General features: G+C 39.4%; 1 protein-coding gene across 4 annotated transcripts in view; it reads right to left on the bottom strand.

The window, feature by feature from the left end:
- Nucleotides 1-13966, bottom strand: part of LOC122885449 (ribosomal RNA processing protein 1 homolog B-like) — a 29279-nt gene extending 15313 nt beyond the window's left edge. For 3 of the 4 annotated variants that reach the window (XM_044216556.1, XM_044216559.1, XM_044216558.1), the window contains exons 1-12: nt 13747-13966; nt 13128-13210; nt 11191-11248; nt 10998-11083; nt 9951-10012; nt 9727-9856; nt 7867-7931; nt 7089-7300; nt 5498-5583; nt 4434-4531; nt 3586-3605; nt 3320-3463 (exon numbers count right to left, since the gene is read on the bottom strand). In XM_044216556.1, coding sequence (XP_044072491.1) covers nt 3320-3463; nt 3586-3605; nt 4434-4531; nt 5498-5583; nt 7089-7300; nt 7867-7931; nt 9727-9856; nt 9951-10012; nt 10998-11083; nt 11191-11248; nt 13128-13210; nt 13747-13873 — 1171 coding nt within the window. In that variant the 5' untranslated portion in view covers nt 13874-13966. The remainder of the gene's footprint in view (nt 1-3319; nt 3464-3585; nt 3606-4433; nt 4532-5497; nt 5584-7088; nt 7301-7866; nt 7932-9726; nt 9857-9950; nt 10013-10997; nt 11084-11190; nt 11249-13127; nt 13211-13746) is intronic. The other variant, XM_044216557.1, reaches the window with a different exon arrangement.
- Nucleotides 13967-19398: the final 5432 nt, after the last annotated feature.

Here is a 19398-nt window from a genome sequence, read left to right as displayed (position 1 = left end):
GCAAAATGGCTCCAGAGAGGCCCCAGCAAAGTGTTTCACCTAGATGTACGAAACTTGGGAAGCAGATATATCAACTATGGATGTAAAAAAAATCCTCTTTAAGTCATACCGTAGACAGAAGTGACATTTAAGTCCTTTGTGCAGTGTCCAAAACACGTGAAATTTTGCAGCGTCAACCGACCTCTGGCAACAACGCAGCGACTGTGGCACACCCCGAAATGCGGTCAAGTGCAAGGACCTGTTCGTCCCCGCTAGCAGCTTTAATAATAATTATCATTATCTTTTTATATATATATATATATATATATATATATATATATATATACACACACACTTTTTTTTTTTTTTTTTTTTTTGTGCTTAGGCAGACATGTCACAACTGGCAAAATTCTTAAAGTTCTGCAGTGACTGAGCTCAGGTTTGACCAGGGGTCTCTATAGCACCCCCAAATGCACACCAGGTTTGGAATAAAGTTGCTTTGATCTTCATGGGATTTGGAAGGATCGTTGCTCACTTTACTTTCAGTTTCTTTTAAGAGAGTTTGCCCAAGCGGAAGTCAGCCATTTTGGATTTCCTACATCAATTTCTTATTTTCTTTTTTTTTTTTTAAAAACATGTTGAGGCCTTTAGGATGCTCAAAAAGTCACGATACTTTTCATCCAGACTTGAACTAGTAAATACTTCAATTTAATGTCACATTTGGGCTTGGGGGTGGCACGTCGGCCTTATAGCTCCTCCTAATGACTTTTAGCCTTCAAAACGGCTAGGGATAGCTGAAAACTCATAAAACTTGGCACATGCGTCAGAAGGGGTATGTTTTGCTGTCTGCTATAGTCTGGGGCTTGGGTGTGCCAAAATGGCTCGATAGCGCCCCCTACAAAATTTCAAAGAAGCAGCCCCTGCGGTACATTTCCCACAGATATACAAAATTTGAGAGGCAGATGTATCATCTCCAGACTTTAAAAAAAGCCTCTTGGAGCCCTAAACCCAACAGGAAGTCAGTCATTTTGAATTTAACGTGCCATTGTTCGCAATTTACAGGCTCCATACTTTAACAAACTCCTCCTAGAGAATTAATCCGAGTGGCCAGTCTGACCTGTGACCCGGATGTCACCATGTAAATAAAAGGTGTCAACGGCCATTGTTCACTCTCTTTATCCTTGAACAGCCATGGCTGTCTCCCTCTCAGTGTGACATGCTCACCAGCAGACACCCAACTAAATGATTTTATCCGCTTTTCCTCCTGGAAGGATGGCTGCTTGCTGTCGTCCTCGTGCAATCTGCTCACCAGAAGCATGCAGCAGAGCCAAACTCTCATCTACCACAGCGCTGCGAAGGCCTGTTAGATCTCTGCAATAAAGTTTAGGCAATTGCACAAAGCCTGCCAGCTAACTTTAAGAAGCCCGAAGCAAGTTAACGCCAAGCTGTTAACGTTGTGAGGACAAGACGAGCGACCAGCTTCCTCCGATCTCTACAAGCAAACACTGCACAGCAAAAGACTCAACGGAACCACCATCCCCACCTGGCCTATACACGGCAACAGACACCGGCTAACGGAGCAGCAACAACAAAAGCAACCTCTCTTTCACTCCCAATGGATGGTAACTTAACAACTGGGCATAGCATAGAGTAAAAGTGTACTTGGCTAAGCACAGGACTGTTTAGTTAATGATGTACATGTACTGATGTGTTTTCTGAGGTTTTGTTGTTGTGACGTGTTTATCCGTTAATTTGGTAGCCACATGCTAAGTTATGGTAAATGGACTGTTTCTGACTACTCAAAGACTAACTACATATCACATTCACCCCATTCACACATATTCAAACACTGATGCCAGGTGCCAACTGCTCATCACTTGAAATAAACTAATCATTCACACACTCACACACCGAGGGCATAGCCCTCGGCTCGGGAGCAATTTGGGGTGTCTTGCCCAAGGACACTTCGACATGTAGGCTGGGTTCCTTCCGATTGGTGGACGACCTGCTATACCACTAAGCCACAGTCGCCCTAAGTTGATGTTAGTTATGTTATACTCCACACAGACAGAGTCTTTGCATGCTAACTCCTTTTAACTTGGCACCGTTATCCTAAACAGATCACACACATACACGTATATAATTTGACTTAAACACAACCACGCACAGGGCGGAGAGAAACTCTAGGTCCCACTCACACGCTTCTTTGTCGCTGACCACATGCACTCGTGCAAGCGAGACATACATAGGCAGAACAAAAAAACATCCACCCATTCTTTTGCTTGACACCATTTTACATCCAAGCAGCCATCTTGGACGCACACACAAATACACACACATCCCTTTTTTCTGTAGTTTAGTGCATTCAGAGTTAGTCTTCATATTGTGTGTTTTGTTTTATTATCTTGTAATAAATGCTTTTTTAATGTTGCACAACAGTGAGTAATTTGCCAACCTCTTCTATGTTGAACTCCAAATCCTTCAATCTACTAGCTATTGATGGTAATTCTGGTTATAGTTAATGTCATTATTAATGCGAGTTCCAAATTGATAGTTTAGTGTATTTTATGAGACTCAATCAGTTAATTAGTCATTTTTCTCTTCTTTAAGAGTGATGCTCCAATGAACTTTATTAAAAGTTATTATCTTTCCTATCCTTATCCGATAATTTTCCAATATTTTATTGATTGCACCTACACAGTTTGGTACCCCTTTAACCATTGTAACTCCCTATAACAGTTTCTACGGGTGCGGTGTCTAAACCTCTCGTCCATATCAATATAAATGAGCTCAGGTTAATCCAACACAATAAGGTCTGTCTGTTTCTTAGCCAACACCACATCCTGCATAACATGGCCTAGTGTATTTTGCTACCAGTGTTTTCATGTACGCAAGCTAGGCACAAAGTCCTCTCACTTTCACCCCTGATGTTACACACATACTGCCCCCTGGACCAATTATTGCCCTAGACGTACATCAATATCCTCATCCATTAGTATAAGCACAAGGTATATAGGAACTGTGTGGGGACAAAATATGAAAATTATGAAGTTGATAAAATGCATGAAAACATTTTATTTTTCAACTGATCGGAAGGGGAAAAAAGGTTACTTTTTCTACCAAGTAATTGGACCTTAAAGCAAAAGTATAACGGTTTATGTTTCTTTTTACACTCTTTTTACAATTATTTAACTAATTATATTATTTATCAATGTGTTCAGTAACTTTTTTGATGCATCTAATAACCTTTAACTGCCTTGTTGGTTTTCTGGGGCCCATAAATTCCACAGCAGATTAAAAGACGTTGCATGGACAAGAGGTAAATGACAACATGAGATGCCTTTACTTTTCCTGCCTGCTGGCGCCCCCTCCTCATCCTCTTCTATCTGACCACTTCCTCTCCTCATCCTCTTCCTGCTGCCAAACATTTCATCATCCTCATCAGTGGAGACATCCTCTGGATATTCATCCTGAGGAAAAATGCCTGAGAGGAAATCCAAGAAGGGGGAGTGAATCAGGATGAGGTCAAAGGTCAAGAACAATTATTCTGTTTTCATAAATGTCAAACCAAGTGTGAAGAAAGACAGTGTGATCATCAGCTCCTACCTTCACTGAGATCACGTAGTCTGCGAATCAACACAAAACACGATGACAGAGAAGCAGAAAAAAAATACATTAGTTTTGCTTCACTCAGATCATTCATTGTGCAGGATAAATACAGGAAGGCAGGATTTAACCCACGTCTCCATAAATCACAAAAAACAGGAACAGAATATTGTTTGATGATTTCAGCTCAGCATTCAACACAATCTCCCCCATGAAACTGAAGCTGTGTTTCCACCGCGGGGACCGGGGTCTAAATTAAATTCCAGAGACATTATTTTACCCCCCAACAGGTCCCTTCTCGGGGGTATATATAAATAAAAATATATATAAAAAGGACGTTTTTCCTTGCCACTGTCTAATGCTTGCTCATGGTGGGATTTGTTGGGTCTCTGTAAATAATATTATAAAGAGTTCGGTCTAGACCTGCTCTATAGGAAAAGTCCAATGATATAACTTCTGTTATGAATTGGCGCTATATGAATAAAATTTTATTGAAATTGAAAAAGAATGATTTGGATTTTCATGCAATTCATGAATACATTTTCCCGCTGTGCTTTTCCCACTGACAAGTCTAAATGACTGCAGGGAAAAGGCCTATCGGCTAAAACGCGGCAAAAAACAGACCTTTAGTCTTAAATCACAAAAGGGAAAAGTAAACTTTGATAACACAGGAACATGATCAATTTGACACTTTGTCTTAATTAGTTTTTCCTCACGAGTACTGCTAAAATACACAGGAGCAGAAAAACAGTTTAATAGTTGTTTTTTTTTTAAATACTATGGTTTTCATGGCTTTTCAATGGTAGTGCTATTCTCTCATTAAAGTTTAGTGTTAGAGTTCTACTCACACTTTGATGATTTTGTAGAGTCTCTGTCTGTTCTGGCTGGGTGTGCTGCTCCGACTCGCTAACTCAAACAGATTGTCTGCCAAGGCCGCATAGTCAAACTACAAAACACACAAACACCTCATTAGAATGAAAACCAATTCATCACCATTACATGTGTCCACCATCTGAGTCAAAGTGATGAGTAAAAATGAAACATATATGTTCCAATTATTTCCAAAGAAACTTTGTTCTGATAAACGCTGACTGATCCATTCTCATCCAGGAGAATGAATGGCAGTAATCAACCCTTATTCAGCTGCTACACTTTCAGGCAATTTCCTTAAAGCTTTTGCACATTTTACAAATACAACACTTTGCATTTCTGTAAGCCATTTTCAAAAACATAAGATCAGTTTTCACATTGATTTTCTTCCCTCCAGGCAGCAATTTTCAGTTCATTCAAATTATCCGTTTGCAGAGACTTGAAACTTACTACAAACAGGTACATTCATTCTCCACAGTGAACATATAGTCAGCTTGATGTTTTTTATAAAAGTTATGTTATCGTTGTTAAGTCATATAGCTGAGTAGAGGAATTGGTTTCAAACTATGTTTTGCATACTAATCTTATTCCAGGTTTGATTTCTGAAAACCTGAAAGCCAGTGGAAGCAGGTGTTGTTGTTCAAGAGCTTCCTAGAACACATCAAGATTTTGTTTTCAAAACGGCGCCCGAGGCAGCTGCAGCATTGCGTAACTTATAAAAACCAGAAAAGGCAGCAAAATGTTTCTTTCTCTAACAGCTTTCGAGTATTACAAAGTTTGACTTCATACTACCAATGGAACTCCATAAGGAGAGAATTCAATCTAAAAACTATGATAAACTAAGAAGTGCTGCATTATTGTTATATATAATTTGTAGTTAACAGGCTATAACATGCAGAACTATGGGTATGGACCTTTTTCTGGGGTTTAAGTTCATGCAGGGAGTTAACTGAGCGAATTGTTTGACCATAATGGATCGAATCCAAAAGGAAAAAAACTGAATTGAGAATGCTAGGTCCCCAAGAGAGGAAAAAGCCTTCACCTGAAGGACTGGTCCGATGTCATCATCACATGGCACCTCTGTGTCTGAGTCTTCCAAGTGAAGAAGCTCATCGTCGTCATCATCACCTGAAAACAAATTTAATTTTAAATTACAAATACTAAAACACCTTGTATTATATGATGTAAAGCACTTTACATCAAGTGATACACACTCCTCAGCCAGGCTATCAATGAATTGGACTGAATTTCACAACATATGAGCAGCGCTGTCAATACTGTGTTTACTGTGTCTCAGTGAAAATTAATAAAAACAACACATGAATAAACAAAAAATGTGACTGTTAAACAATATTAGGATTAGTATCAATGACAGTAGACTAAATATATATATGAGGTGTGGCTACGTAGTGTGTGACCACGCTGGGACACCACACAATGTAGCATAGATAGCGACATGCATTCCCACAGTGCTGCTACTCAGAGTTAACAGCCATGAGCAGCTACTGACCATGCTGACCTGCTCCCTTATACATCAAAAGGAGACAAAGTGGAGAGAGTGACCAGCTTTAAATTCCTAGACACACACACACACACACACACACACACACACACACACACACACACACACACACACACACACACACCTCCCAGGAGCTCACATGTACTGTTAACACAACCTCTCTGGTGAAGAAGGCACAGAAGCAGCTTTGCTCTCTTAGGACACTAAGAAGAGCTAACCTGTCCCAGCAGTGCTGATGTCAGGTAACCACCTTTTTGCTCTGCTGCCCTCTGGAAGGCGCTACAGGTCTATCAAGACCCGCACCTCCAGACTTTTGGAAAGTTTCTACCCGAGTGCCATCAGAAAACTGAACTCTGTGTAAGACTGTCCATGTCTCACAGATTAGTGCAATATAGATTTAATAGTTATATTTATTTTATACGTATTTATGTGTGTAGCCCTTAATATGCAGTGCATATGCGTGTGTGACCTGATGTGTGCTGCTTGTGTTGTTTTTATATATTGTATGTACACTAATTAACTAACTTTTGTAATTAAATTTTAGTTAAATTTTGTTGTACAGCTGTGCAATGACAATAAAGTCATTCTATTCTATTCCATGTCTGCGCTGGAAAGCCAGGTAGGCGGGCACTCATTGAAGCACATTAATGCCCCTTTGAGAGCAGCTGTCCTACGAGAGGCGCTCCAGTGTGCGTGTGCCAACGGAAAGTGCCGGAGCCATGTGGTTTATCATGGCTAAGTTAACGTTATGGTTTGTCACCCCTAAATATCTTGTTAAACTCTGAATATAGCACAGTTGTCAGCGGGGCTATGTGCTGTGCTTACTGCCACTGAGAAAAATACATCGCTCGTTCAAGGAAATGTATACTAAGAAGCAAATTTTGTGAAGAACTAATATGACAACAGAAATTTGTAGCAAGTTATGAGCACAATGTTACTCTGAGAACAGAAATTTGTAATGTCGTATGCACAAATTATTAATCTGAAAATTAATCTGGTTTGGAGTTTTGTAATTAGTAAATCTGTATCAGTAATTATTTTTGATATTTTATAGAGTAAATGATTTATGTTCTACTCAACAAAAATCCAGTCCAGATTATAATTTCTGTACCGTTAATCTGCTCCCCTGTCCCTTTCTTGCTGAGTGGTTTGCTCGTTGTTTTCTCTTTTAGATGGTCTTCTTCATTGTCCACTTCAGAAGCCTGTCCTGAGTCTGAGGCCGCAGCTGCTTCCACCTCCTTCATCAAATCTTCAATAGCGAAGGGAGCCTGGTCAATAATAGTGCTGAGGATGCTGTTGCAGATAGCTCTGAAAAGACTCCGACTGGCGAGACAGACATCAAAAGAAGCAACAGATGACAGAATGAGCAGATGGGATATAGTCAGGCCTGCAGTTAGCATTAGAATAACACAAAAACAAGCTGCTTCAGGTTCAGTGCATCTGTGCTGGTTCAGACCTGGATAAACAGTCAACATGCACCTTTGAAATACAACAATGATACAAAGATTTATATTACAGACATGTGTCTCTGGAGTTATGCATATTGAGCAAGGTTTCTACTGTGGCCAATTAGAAACTGCACAGCGACTTTGAAATACAAATTCCACAGCTGTTTTGGAAAACAAAGAAAGGAGGTCAGGTTTTAGGTAAATTAATGTTTCAACCAACACAAAATCCACAAAAACTCCATCTGTGCCAGCATCAAATATAAAAAACCACATCAAAGACTATTTGCAATAAAATTAAAAATCTACACAAAAAACTGCTCTACATGACAGTGGTATTCTTCATTCTTAATTGTTTGGTAACTTTTGTAATTACATTTGTCTAGTGTAAGAGACAGCATTACAATAAATCCAGCAGAGAAAGCTGAGGTGATGTGGACTTACTCCTTGGTTTTGGCAGCTGTTTTGCAGAACGGCTTAATGAATATCAAGTTCTGATCAGCAGTGAGCTGCGAAAAGAAAAGAATTTCCTCATCAGTAAGTGCTGGATTAATTGATTAGTGGATCCGTAAAAAAATTACAACAACAACAATTTTGATAACTGATTAGTTTAAGTTATATTGAAAAAAAAAAACAATTACAGAGGATGCATCAATCACTAAACAAGACTAAGAGTCTACAGCCATGCTAGTGGCTCTGTGAGGCTGCACTTAGGCACCTTGAATATGGTAAAATGGTAAATGGACTGTACTTATATAGCACTGACTACTCAAAGCGCTTCAACTACATATCTCATTCACACACATTCATACACTGATGGCAACTGCTCCTCAGTTGGAAGACTAATTATTCTCACACACACACACACACACACACTCTTGCCCAAGGACACTTCGACATGTGTGCTGGGGGAAAGCTGGGATCGAACCGCTGACCTTCCGATTGGTGGACGACCTGCTCTACACAGGCTTCATGACAATTAATCTGAGAGTCAAGATATTTCTTTCTGAACCAGAAATGTCAACCTCATGGTGGCACTAGTCAGGGGATCAAAGGTCGTAGAGAATCCAGAATTTAAACATATGATCAAAGTGCTTGAGCAACGCTACAATGTACCTTCACGTGTGCATTTTAGTCAGTCCGTTGTGCAGCTCTGTAGAAGCCAGCGCAAGCTGCAGCTGTTCAGGAATTATCAGCAGGTCAGAGTCTTACAATGGAACATTGTTGACATTTGTTTGTTATTTATTTTTTCTTATTGACAATATGCCAGTATTTGAGTGCCTTAACTGTTACAGTAAGAATTATGGCCAATGAGCCAATTTTTAAATTTTTCAAAATAAATGACAAAATTTTATTTTCTACATTTTTTGTTTTCCCTGCTGTACCGAACTGTGACCCCAAAACCAAGATGCATACCAAACAGTGAATTTTAGCATAAGGCTGCAACATAAGTGAAGGGGTCTAAATACTTTCTGAATGTACTGGACCCTTTTCACGGTCATACCAGTCAGAGAATGATAGAAAACCAGTAGGGACAATAAGGCTTATGACTATTAAGTGAGTGAATTTATCGCCATTTACATCACATTTTTGTCAGTACTTAGCAGTTGTATATAACAATAATTCTTAGTAATATAATTAATCAAGGGACACCAATATCAGGCAGAAAATTTATGGATGATTAACTAATTCATATATAAATAAATATAGGTTAAATTGTGTTATGTTAAAATTAACACTTGCCCCTAGATGATGAGCTTCCTAGCTACTGTAGCTAGCAGTAGTGACATTGTTTGCTACAGGTCTGATGGTACTGCCTGAAATTCCACAAAAAAGGCCTCCTGCAGCACAATCCACTGTCACACCAGTGTCACTTTTAGTTTCGAGGTGTATAACGTCTCCCAACAGCTCACAACCAACCAAATACAACTAATTAAAAGTTACATCTGGCAAGAGATAATATTTAAGACTTCTGCAAATTAAATTTAAGACTATTTAATAAATTCTAAGACTTTTTTTTTAATAAATTCAATGCTATTTGAGACTTTAAGACCTGCAGATCCCCTGCTGACCATGACTGACTAGGCTGTACTTTATAAGCCAATATCTTTTTATCATGCCATTTCCCCAGAGTCACTGACAAACAAACAGCAACAGTGGACGTCTGAATTTGGCTCACCTGCTGCAAATCAACTCTCCTCCATTATGGTTGCAAATCACAGCAGGAACTCAATAAAACACAATTATCAATTCAATTGCCTGTTATTTATCACAAATGTCTTGAAAACAGTTGTGGTGCTGTACCTCTGCTGAACCCACAGCTGCCAGTTCAGTCATGTAAAGGTCCAGGATGTGGAACTGCAGGCCACTGGGCGCTCCGCTGCCAATCTGCAGGAGCTGTACTGTCAGCAGCTCCAGAAACCTGGCAACCACACTGAAGAGACACAAAAGGTTATTCATTTTCATTTTAAATTACATCACATGAACGTGACCAAAAAGCTTTTGTAAACAAAGTTTTAATAAGTTACCTGCTCTCCCAGTTTTTCCTCTTCAGCAACTCAAAGGTTTGTCTGAACATGAAGCGAACCAGCTATTAGAGAGGGGAAAATAATCATTATTTGGATTTGTAAGCATTTAAAACATCCAAAATCATTCTCAAACCATACCTTCAAAAATTCACCACTGAAGTCTTTGTTGAACACTGTGTTGATGCAATCAGTGTTCAAGTGCAGACACAAGTCATTTGTTAGAACAGAAATCAGAATCAGAAATACTCTATTGATCCCTGAGAGGAAACTCTTTTGCTACAGCAGCTCACTGTCACGTCAGTGCACACAGGAAGAGAAGGACTAAGCAAAAAATATAATACAGGTCAGAAATGTGCTTTCTTGCATTTTCTCAATTTATGTTCACACTTCCCATTTACCAAATCAAGCAGGTCGAGTTCGGGCAGGTTGGAGATGTTGATGGCAGAGAGTCAAAACAAGTCAGACTCCAGGCCCTGTAACTTTAGTCAAGCACAGTGGGACTTGTGGGTTTAATTTTGTTATTCTGGGTTTTCCAAGAAAGAGTCTCAGCTGGCCTCCAAATGTGAACATCTCTTTGCAGGACTTGAAATTAACACCAAACAAATACGAGTTATAATTGACTTGGCAGGTAAGGTTGGTGAGTTATTTGCCACAGCGGTGGCACAGGTGTTACTAATAACATTAACAATGTCTCTGTTCTATTCAAGTGTCCAAGGAAGCCATGACGGTGTGACAGTGAGCTAGCATGAACAATAGCAGGACCCTGAAACTGAAGCAGCCGTGTCAACATGTCTTCTGTAAAACAGGCCTATGCTAATTACCCATGCAAAGTGCCAAATCATGCAGTCAACCCTAGGGTAGGGTATTATTATTATTATTGTTATTATTGTTATATACTAGTGCCAATGGGATACCTGTGTTTCTGTTCTGGTAACAAACGATAGAACTTTCATTATCGTACTTTGAGAAATTTAAACATGTTTTTCCAGAGTGAAGCAACAGCTACTTTAAAAGATACAACTCATTCAGGATTGTCCTCAAACTCACCTGGAAGAACTTGTCCATCCGCAGCCTGTCGATACCAGTCCACTCTCTTTTGAAGGTCTGCAGGAAGCTCTCCAGGTATCCAAACTCTGCAGGGAACAGCACATCATCATGATCGTGAAAAGTACTGGACTTCTTGTTTTACTTGCTCTTACTAATTCACATGAGATTATTAAATCACACGTGGGCAACTTACGGCCGTCAATATCGTGGAAGCTGTGGATCAGGGTGGAGATTTGGTTTGACAGCTCCTCCTACAGAAGAAAAGCGAAGTCTGCATGAACATCAAATCAAAGAGGGGGGGGTGGTTGACTGAACATAATCACATTTAACTAGGTTTTATGGACAGCTGCACATTCAAACTTCTCCGATTCGGAAATCGGGGTAGCTTATCATCCTCCATCAAGAAGCTGTCAAGACCCATATGAAGGTTGGAGGCAACAATCTTTTAGTTGATCATTCTAATTCTTATTATAAAAACATTTAGCACAATCATTTTTGGCAATATGCATGGTAAATGGACTGTGCTAATATAGCACCTTTCTAGTCTTTTCCGACTACTCAAAGCGCTTCACCTACATATCACATTCACACACTGATGGCAGGTGCCATCAGTTCAAAAAGTAAATCATTCACACACACTCCCACACCGAAGGCACAGCCCTCGGGAGCAATTCGGGGTTCGGTGTCTTGCCCAAAGACACTTCGACATGCGTGCTGGGGGATCCCGGGATCGAACCATCAGAATCTCCTGATCCAGTCGATTTGAACAATTTTCAAATCCAATTAGACATCATTCAATGATGTTTCAGCAATAAAGCAGAAAAAAATAATAATAAAAAAAAGGTAGCAAGTTTGAAGGAGCTACAGCCGCTGTATCTACATGCGCAGCTGTTGCCATAGCAATATATTACATAGACTAAATCAATAATGAAAATAATTATTAGTTGCAGAACGAATGCCCTAGATTGCTCAAAATGGTTATTTAAAGGGTTGTAACAAAGATATATGCAATATTATATTTTACTTTTGAACATTAAACTTTACCATTAAAAATGACAGTAGATTTATGAACAAAACACAAAAATATTATTACACTTGAAGAGTAAGGTTCAGAAATACATAAAAATGCAGCCTAGCCAGACAAAGTTGTCTGCAAACCTGTACCATGCTGGTACCAATATGCTGGATATATAATATTGAACAATAATAGGACAGGCATGTGTCAGTGAAGAGCTTCTGTTGAAAAATCATGCACCTAGTCTTTATTTTTACCTAAGCTGACTATTCCCAGATGTGAAGCCTCTGCAGCCCTTTTCAAACATAACATTACAATACAAAACACTGCTGACTGCATCCACCTGTTAGAGTCATGGCTTTTGAGCTTTTAAACTAAGGTCATTATTACATAAATGTCCATAATGACTTTATTCAGTCACTGCTGGAGAACAGCAAGTGTTGATATCAAGAAAGAAGAGTATTCCTTGTTCTTTCGTTGGCTGGTGTAAGAAAACAGATCAGAAATCAGTGTTGGATTATAAAACTTACTTTGCCATTGAAGCCTTCTTCTAATAATCCATGAATACATTTTCTGATCAATTTCATAATTTACTAGAAAGGGAATCCTGCTGCACTTTTTGGGAATCTCATTCCTACTTACCCACATGTTGCATCATTTTGCTGAATATTTATGATTTCATTATTAGAAAATGTAGGGGAGGAGATTATTGTGTTTTTTTTTATATTTTTACTAACTGATCTGACATATTTTCTGGTTTATTAAAAATATTTTATTTATTATAGTAATTTTAAAAAGGCAGAACAAGCCTTGCTCTTTATCTCTCTTACTGTGTTTAACCGTGTGCTGCTGCAACCTTTATGTTAATCTGACAGCATTTTATTTAGACTTGTACCACATTAAACGTAATACAGAAATGACAATAGATCCAACCTGGCAAGATTTTACTGAAAAGTCACTTCATCCAACACGAGACTGAGATGTAAAATTGCCTTCATATTTGCATAATGAAGTGCATGTCTGAAAAGGCTTAAATGCTCTCTGTATACACCCACCAGTATGTTCTCCCATTAAATGGTTCTGGAAGCCAAGCAAAGAAACACTAGTAAACATACCTGGAGCAGTGGTTTGTCCTGCATCCACAGGCAGTAGAACAAACCCTTCCACAGCTTGAGCAGCTCATCACCTGTGAATCCACCTGTACAGAGGAGGTAAGCTTATCTGTGACACATTCCCTGAGTCCAGGATACAAGTTAGCTGCATACAAAAACTGTTGAATCGATTAGTCATTGTTTTTTGACATTTTATGGAATATTAATCGATCATTTATTTTGGCAGTGGACATAATCTTCCGTTACAGACCAAGTGGACTGCTTGTTTAACTATAAAATAACATTATATTGCAGCAAGTAAATTAACAAGTGTTCCGGTTATCGTTGCTATATTACAGTTAACTGATAGTCAGCTGTAACATTAGCTAGCTTCAAATAAATGAGGCTGTGACCTAAAAGCTAACTTACCTCCACACGTGTGCACTGGCTAACTACCATTTATTTTAATAACACTCAACTATGCGTCAGACTAGGACCAGTTCCCTTTCAGACAAGCATTTATTATTACTATTACCAGTCGGTTATAACCATTAATATCTAGATACCACTATACCAATTTAACGTAAAGCTGATGCTAGTTTAGTATTTGAGATGTAAGGAAGCTCTGTCAGAGCTAGCTTACCTGTCGCTTTCTGAGACCTGACATTTATATATTTCCTCAGTTTCTTTATAGCCTTGGTCCGGATGGGCTTCTCGTTGGAGGCTAATCTCTGTGCGAACTGGACCTCTGGCTCTTGAATCGACGCCATGTTCACATCGATTCACGTGCAGTCTCACTAATCTTCACTTTTGCTGTTCTTTCCCACGTTTCCCCCGTGCGGCGCGGACTGATGACGTAACCAGACGCGTATAGTTTTTTGGGAGGGGGAGGGGCATAGCCATATATACGATTCAATTTCAATTCAATTGTGCTTTATTGGCATGCTTGTGTGAAATTAAAACGTAAACAGAAAAATGTGCTATTAAAATATATACAGATAAGTAAGATAACATAGTAATATAATAATGAAAATATTGACTTGCAGTTAAAAATACAGATTCAAATAAGTGAAAACTACATAAACATTGCAACATTTTTTTTTATGAATGTGTGGGTGTGTGTGTGTGTGTGTGTGTGTGTGTGTGTGCGCGCGTGTGTGTGTGTGTGTGGGTCATTCACTGTCCCTCAGGTTGTGGCATGTCGATATATATTGGGCAGCAGGATCTGCCCTGTCTCCTTCTCCTCGGAGTATTTTTCATTTTGAGAGCTCATTTAACTCTTTGAAATCTGAGATTACAGAGTTGAACTTGTTAAAGTAAACGTTTCTTATTTTATTGAATGTTATACATCGTAGGAGGAAGTGCATCTCTGTCTATACGCATATATATGTCTAGGGGGGGGGGTGTTTTTTTAATAACTTCTATTGAAAATTATTTTTTGCACATTACATTTTATAATCATAACATCTTCAGGGAATGAGGGAAGGGAATGTGGTATAGATTAGGCAAAACGTTATAAATGAAAAAAAAACGTATTCCAAATATAAACTGTATAAAAGAAGGTATTAAGCCAGAAATATGGAGAGGGACCAGGAAGCAGACAGGATGCAAATATTTCCCCCATAAAATATGATCCAGTTTTACCAAAACCGCTGAATAAAGTTGTTGTGTTTTTGTACAGTAAAACTAAATCTTTCAAATCAAGATAACAAAACGGTTTTTAATTATTGGAAATTCAATAATGTAATATAAATATGTAATAGGGAATTTACTGAAGTTATAAAAAACCTGACAGTGTCAGTTCCCGATCCGTGTAGACGCCGGCTGCCCGATCCGTTCTGCACATGCGTGTACTTATTCTGCCCTATTTGTACCACGCATGTGTGAACATTTTACTTGATAGCCAGTGAGTTTTTTGAACTTTATTAACAACACAATACTAAAGTAATCTATGTTAAAAAAATAGAAAACTCTACAGAGGATTACACAGTGATTTTAAAATAATGTATTATTTTTATTATATTCTGTGATGTATATGACATACTATCTGGAACTATCCTGCAGGTCCTGAGTCTTTCGCCCCATTGTCACCAAAGTAAATATCGGACCCAGATTTCATAAGCCACATATTTTCCGAACATTCTGACACTAAAATGGCATTTTTCAGACAAACAAATCAGGAGAAAATTAACTTGAGACCTGTGTCTGTCTCAACCACACACTCTTACAAGATCTGGCAATACCTGTCACTTTCCCACCGGATAAACAGAAATCTACTTATACGTGAAACTATTAATTAAAAGTTAAAACTGAAATAAAACTTGTTTCTTTGCTTAATAATACTATTATATTTATTATTATTTAACTGGGGAGAGTCGACCACGCCTACTTAGGAGACCGGAAGTGTATACCATTTCATACCATTGGCGCTGCCTGTAATGCTTATCTTTGTTATAGAGTTATAGAGTATCTTTGAGTAAGCCAGACGGTGTAGTCCCTCATTCGTCCAGGAGTGTTCTATCATAGAAAAGGTTTCAGTCGTAGTCGTCTGGACACTGTTTTCAGAATCAAGACGTTTCGGCTCCCATCCGGAAGTCATTCTCAATCAATTATCAATTGAAACGTCTTGATTCTGAAAACAGTGTCCAGACGACTACGACTGAAACCTTTTCTACGTTTGAATAAGCGAGTAGGGTATCTTTGCAGACCGGGGAATGGGCGGGATAACTGGCAATCCTATTTTAATTTGGCCAATCAGAGGCTTACAATCATCTGTCAATCAAAAACTCATTGCACCAATAAGCAGCTTTGATTTTGGTTGACTGCTAATGTGAAATAAGTGAAAGTTTATGTAGCCAAATTCATAAAACGGAACCCTACTACGCATGCTCAAACTAGTGATGTGTCTTGCGCAAAAGATGCGTCTCTGAGAGCCGATGCTTTGTAGTGAACCAGAAGAGCCGGCCAGCATCGAGTGAGAGCCGGCTCCCAGTCTTTTTCCTTTCTGCTTACCTCAGTGCTCAGCCTGAGCTCTGCTCAAGGCAGAACTTTGTTTTGATTGGTCAGCAATGGCATCGCGGCCAATCAGATGTGAGGATATGGGATCATACCATTATGTAAAAACAGAGAGGGGGGTGCTGAGAAGTGAAGCGGCGCTCCACTCAACGACACTGTCTGTCAGATAGCGGTGAGGAGAGTGTGTGAGTTGGCGTACTGTTGGCATAGTTGAAACTCTGAGTGACGCCCGAAAGAGAAGCAGCATCTGGCTCCAGTTTAAAGACAATGGAAACAACAAAGCAGAGTGCGTTCACTGCAAGATGAAAGTTACTTTAAGAGCAGGTTCCACCACAAACCTGCAGAGACATGTGAGAACTGTCCATCCTACAGTGCAGTTAGAGGACAGAGGGCAAGCTAGCACACCATCTGCAGATCCTGGTGTGTCTCATCCCAAAAAAACAGCAACTGCAGCAGCATCTACTGGCTTCCCCACACATGCAGGTATAACCTCTCCTACTGCAACTCAAAGCAAAATAAGCCAGTTTATACCCAAAGTGATGACCCCATCCAAACAGCACAGCATTGATGAAGAGTTGGCTAAAATGATAGCTACTGATTTCCAACCCTTTTCCATTGTGGAGGACGGAGGTTTTAAAAGTTTTGTCAAAACTTTAAATCCCACATACACTCTACCCAGTAGAAAAACATTGTCCCAAACAACAATACCTAAACTATATGACACAGAACGCGCATTATGGCAAGAAAGGGTGAAAAAAGCTCCATCAGTTTGCCTGACAACTGACTGCTGGACCTCCAGAACAACCTGCTCTTTCATGGCTGTCACTTGCCATTTCATTGAAAATTACAAGATGACATCTTGCCTTCTGGACTGTTTTGAGTTCACAGACAGACACACTGCAGAAAACCTGGCAGAGGAGCTAGTAAGAGTGGCAAGTAGAGGACAAAGTGGTGTGCTGTGTGAGTGACAATGCTGCAAACATCACCAAAGCCATAAAAATTCTGAAGTGGACCCACCACCCATGTCTGGCACATACACTAAACCTCATGATTAGAGATGCCCTGAAGGGTTTTCAACACACAAACCATTTTTAATTTTTGCAAAGTTTTGGTAAAATAAAGGTCCTACAAAAAATCCTAAATTAAGAGCCGTTCAGGAGTCAAAAGAGCCGGCTCTTCTTTGGGAGCTGAGCCAAAAGAGCCGGCTCTCTGAAAAGAGCCGAACTTCCCATCACTAGCTCAAACCCCATTGGCTCACAGAACTAGTGGTCTCAGGAGGGAGGACTGCAGTGACTGTTCTCCGCCCACGATCCTGGGAAAATGAAGCTAGAAACAAACATCTATGATCCATTGCTTGTTTGATAATGTAAACAAAGAACACGTTTTCTTGCGGTGGCCTTTCTAAAATGAGCAGTGGTGAAAGTTACTATATTCTGTTATGATCAAGGAGTTGATAAGCCATAAGCAGACAGCGTTAGCTAGCTCGCTAGCTAGTTGAAAAGTTGTCTGGTACAATGGAGAGTCAGTTGTTTGTGTACCGCCCTCCTTATAATACTGTGAAGTGATTCGCTGAATTAAAAAGTGATTGCCAACAGGTTCAAGCTTCGTATTGGTGAAATTTGTTTTTGACTGACAGTGGATTGTAAGCCATTGATTGGCCAAATTAAAAATGATTGACAGTTACCGCGCCCTCTCAAAGTCTCCGATCTGATTCTCTTTATACAGAGATGGTTGAAGACCACAGGCAGAGACGGTTTAGAAGTTTCTTTGCCACAGGTGACTGAAATGACTGGAGAGGGTGAACCGGAAGTAAAATGAAACCGTGAAAATAAAAGTGAAATGTGTGAGAACGTTACTGTCAGGAGAACGAGGTAATTTGCAAATTAATTGGTTGCCTATAGCTTCAGATTAAGCTAAAGTTAGCTAGTTAGTGTGATATATAGTGATATTATTTTAGTTGAGTGGCATTAATTAATATTGTGGAAACTGTCACTGTTCGATATTTCTTACCCAAATAAAGAGCATCCATAAAGTCACCAGCAGAGGTCACCATCACCCACCATGAAGGTTATAACATTGACAACATGGTTTTAAATACTGTAATAATAATAATAATTTAAAAATTACATTTTAAATTAAATATTCATTCCTACATATGGCATTATTGACTAATTAGTCAAATTGGCTACTAACATCGCCAACGCCAATCAAAGGGCTCAGAACATTTTATTTTATCATTGCAAATCTGTAAAACATTTTTGTGACATGATGAACACCTAAAAAGTGAGATGCATAGGCGGTGCTATGACTGGGTGGTAACTGAAGCCAGGTCCAAAGTTCAGAGGCAAAGTCAGAGTTTAAAAAGACCTTTATTGAAATCAATAAAGTAATACCCCATGATCCAAACATCCAAAATCCCAATCATTCTACTTTAACTGACCCTACAGACCAGGTACCACGGCTGGATATAGACCATAGCTTCAGCTAACACAGTAGGGGTGTAAGGCTGGGGCACGCATACACAGTCTTTAGGAGTTGAGCAATTAGTTTGAGCCAGAGTGACTTGGATTCTGACCTCAAAGCCTAATTTTACATACTGTTGAACATGAATGACATGCAGAAGAGTTGTGTGGTTAATTCCAACTGGTAGGTATTGGTCATTAATAGTCTTTGTTAACGAAATTTTACAATTTATTTATATCGTGAGAATTTAGATGATTCCACTGAATAAGTTGGAGTGTAACAATCATCAGCTCCATCTTCAATTCTGGTAGCCAGATTGTTCCAATCAAACAATTTATAGTCAGCTTTGGCAAATGGAATTGGACTAAACACTAGAGAATGCACTGACTTTGGCATATTTTGACACAACCAACAATTACTCAGATTATGATGTATAATCAACCATCATATTAATTCGATTTTTCTGTTTTGGGTAGCCATGTCCTGTTGCAATGTTTTGGCCTTAGGTTCTGTTGTATTTTTAGAGGAGAAGAAAACACGGTTGAGGAACTCATCATCTTCATCAGGTTCAATACGTTTGCAACTCTTTGACTCTCCCTGCACCATCTGATAATTTACCTTCCACACACTCGATCTAGATTGCTCCTTGGTGAGCTGTTTTCCACCTGTGGCACTCGATTAGTGACACTTCCGCTGATGTGAGCATGAGAGCCCTCGCAGTCCTTTAGGGGGCCGCCTGGTTGGCCCTACACTGTCTCCTGCCTGGCTCCCTGCTCCAGCTCACTCAGCAGGAGGGAGAAGAGGAGGAAACACTCCT

Source organism: Siniperca chuatsi, linkage group LG12 (genome assembly GCF_020085105.1).
Source record: "Siniperca chuatsi isolate FFG_IHB_CAS linkage group LG12, ASM2008510v1, whole genome shotgun sequence".
NCBI classification, from domain to species: Eukaryota; Metazoa; Chordata; class Actinopteri; order Centrarchiformes; family Sinipercidae; genus Siniperca; species Siniperca chuatsi.
This window is presented reverse-complemented; position numbering and strand designations above follow the sequence as displayed.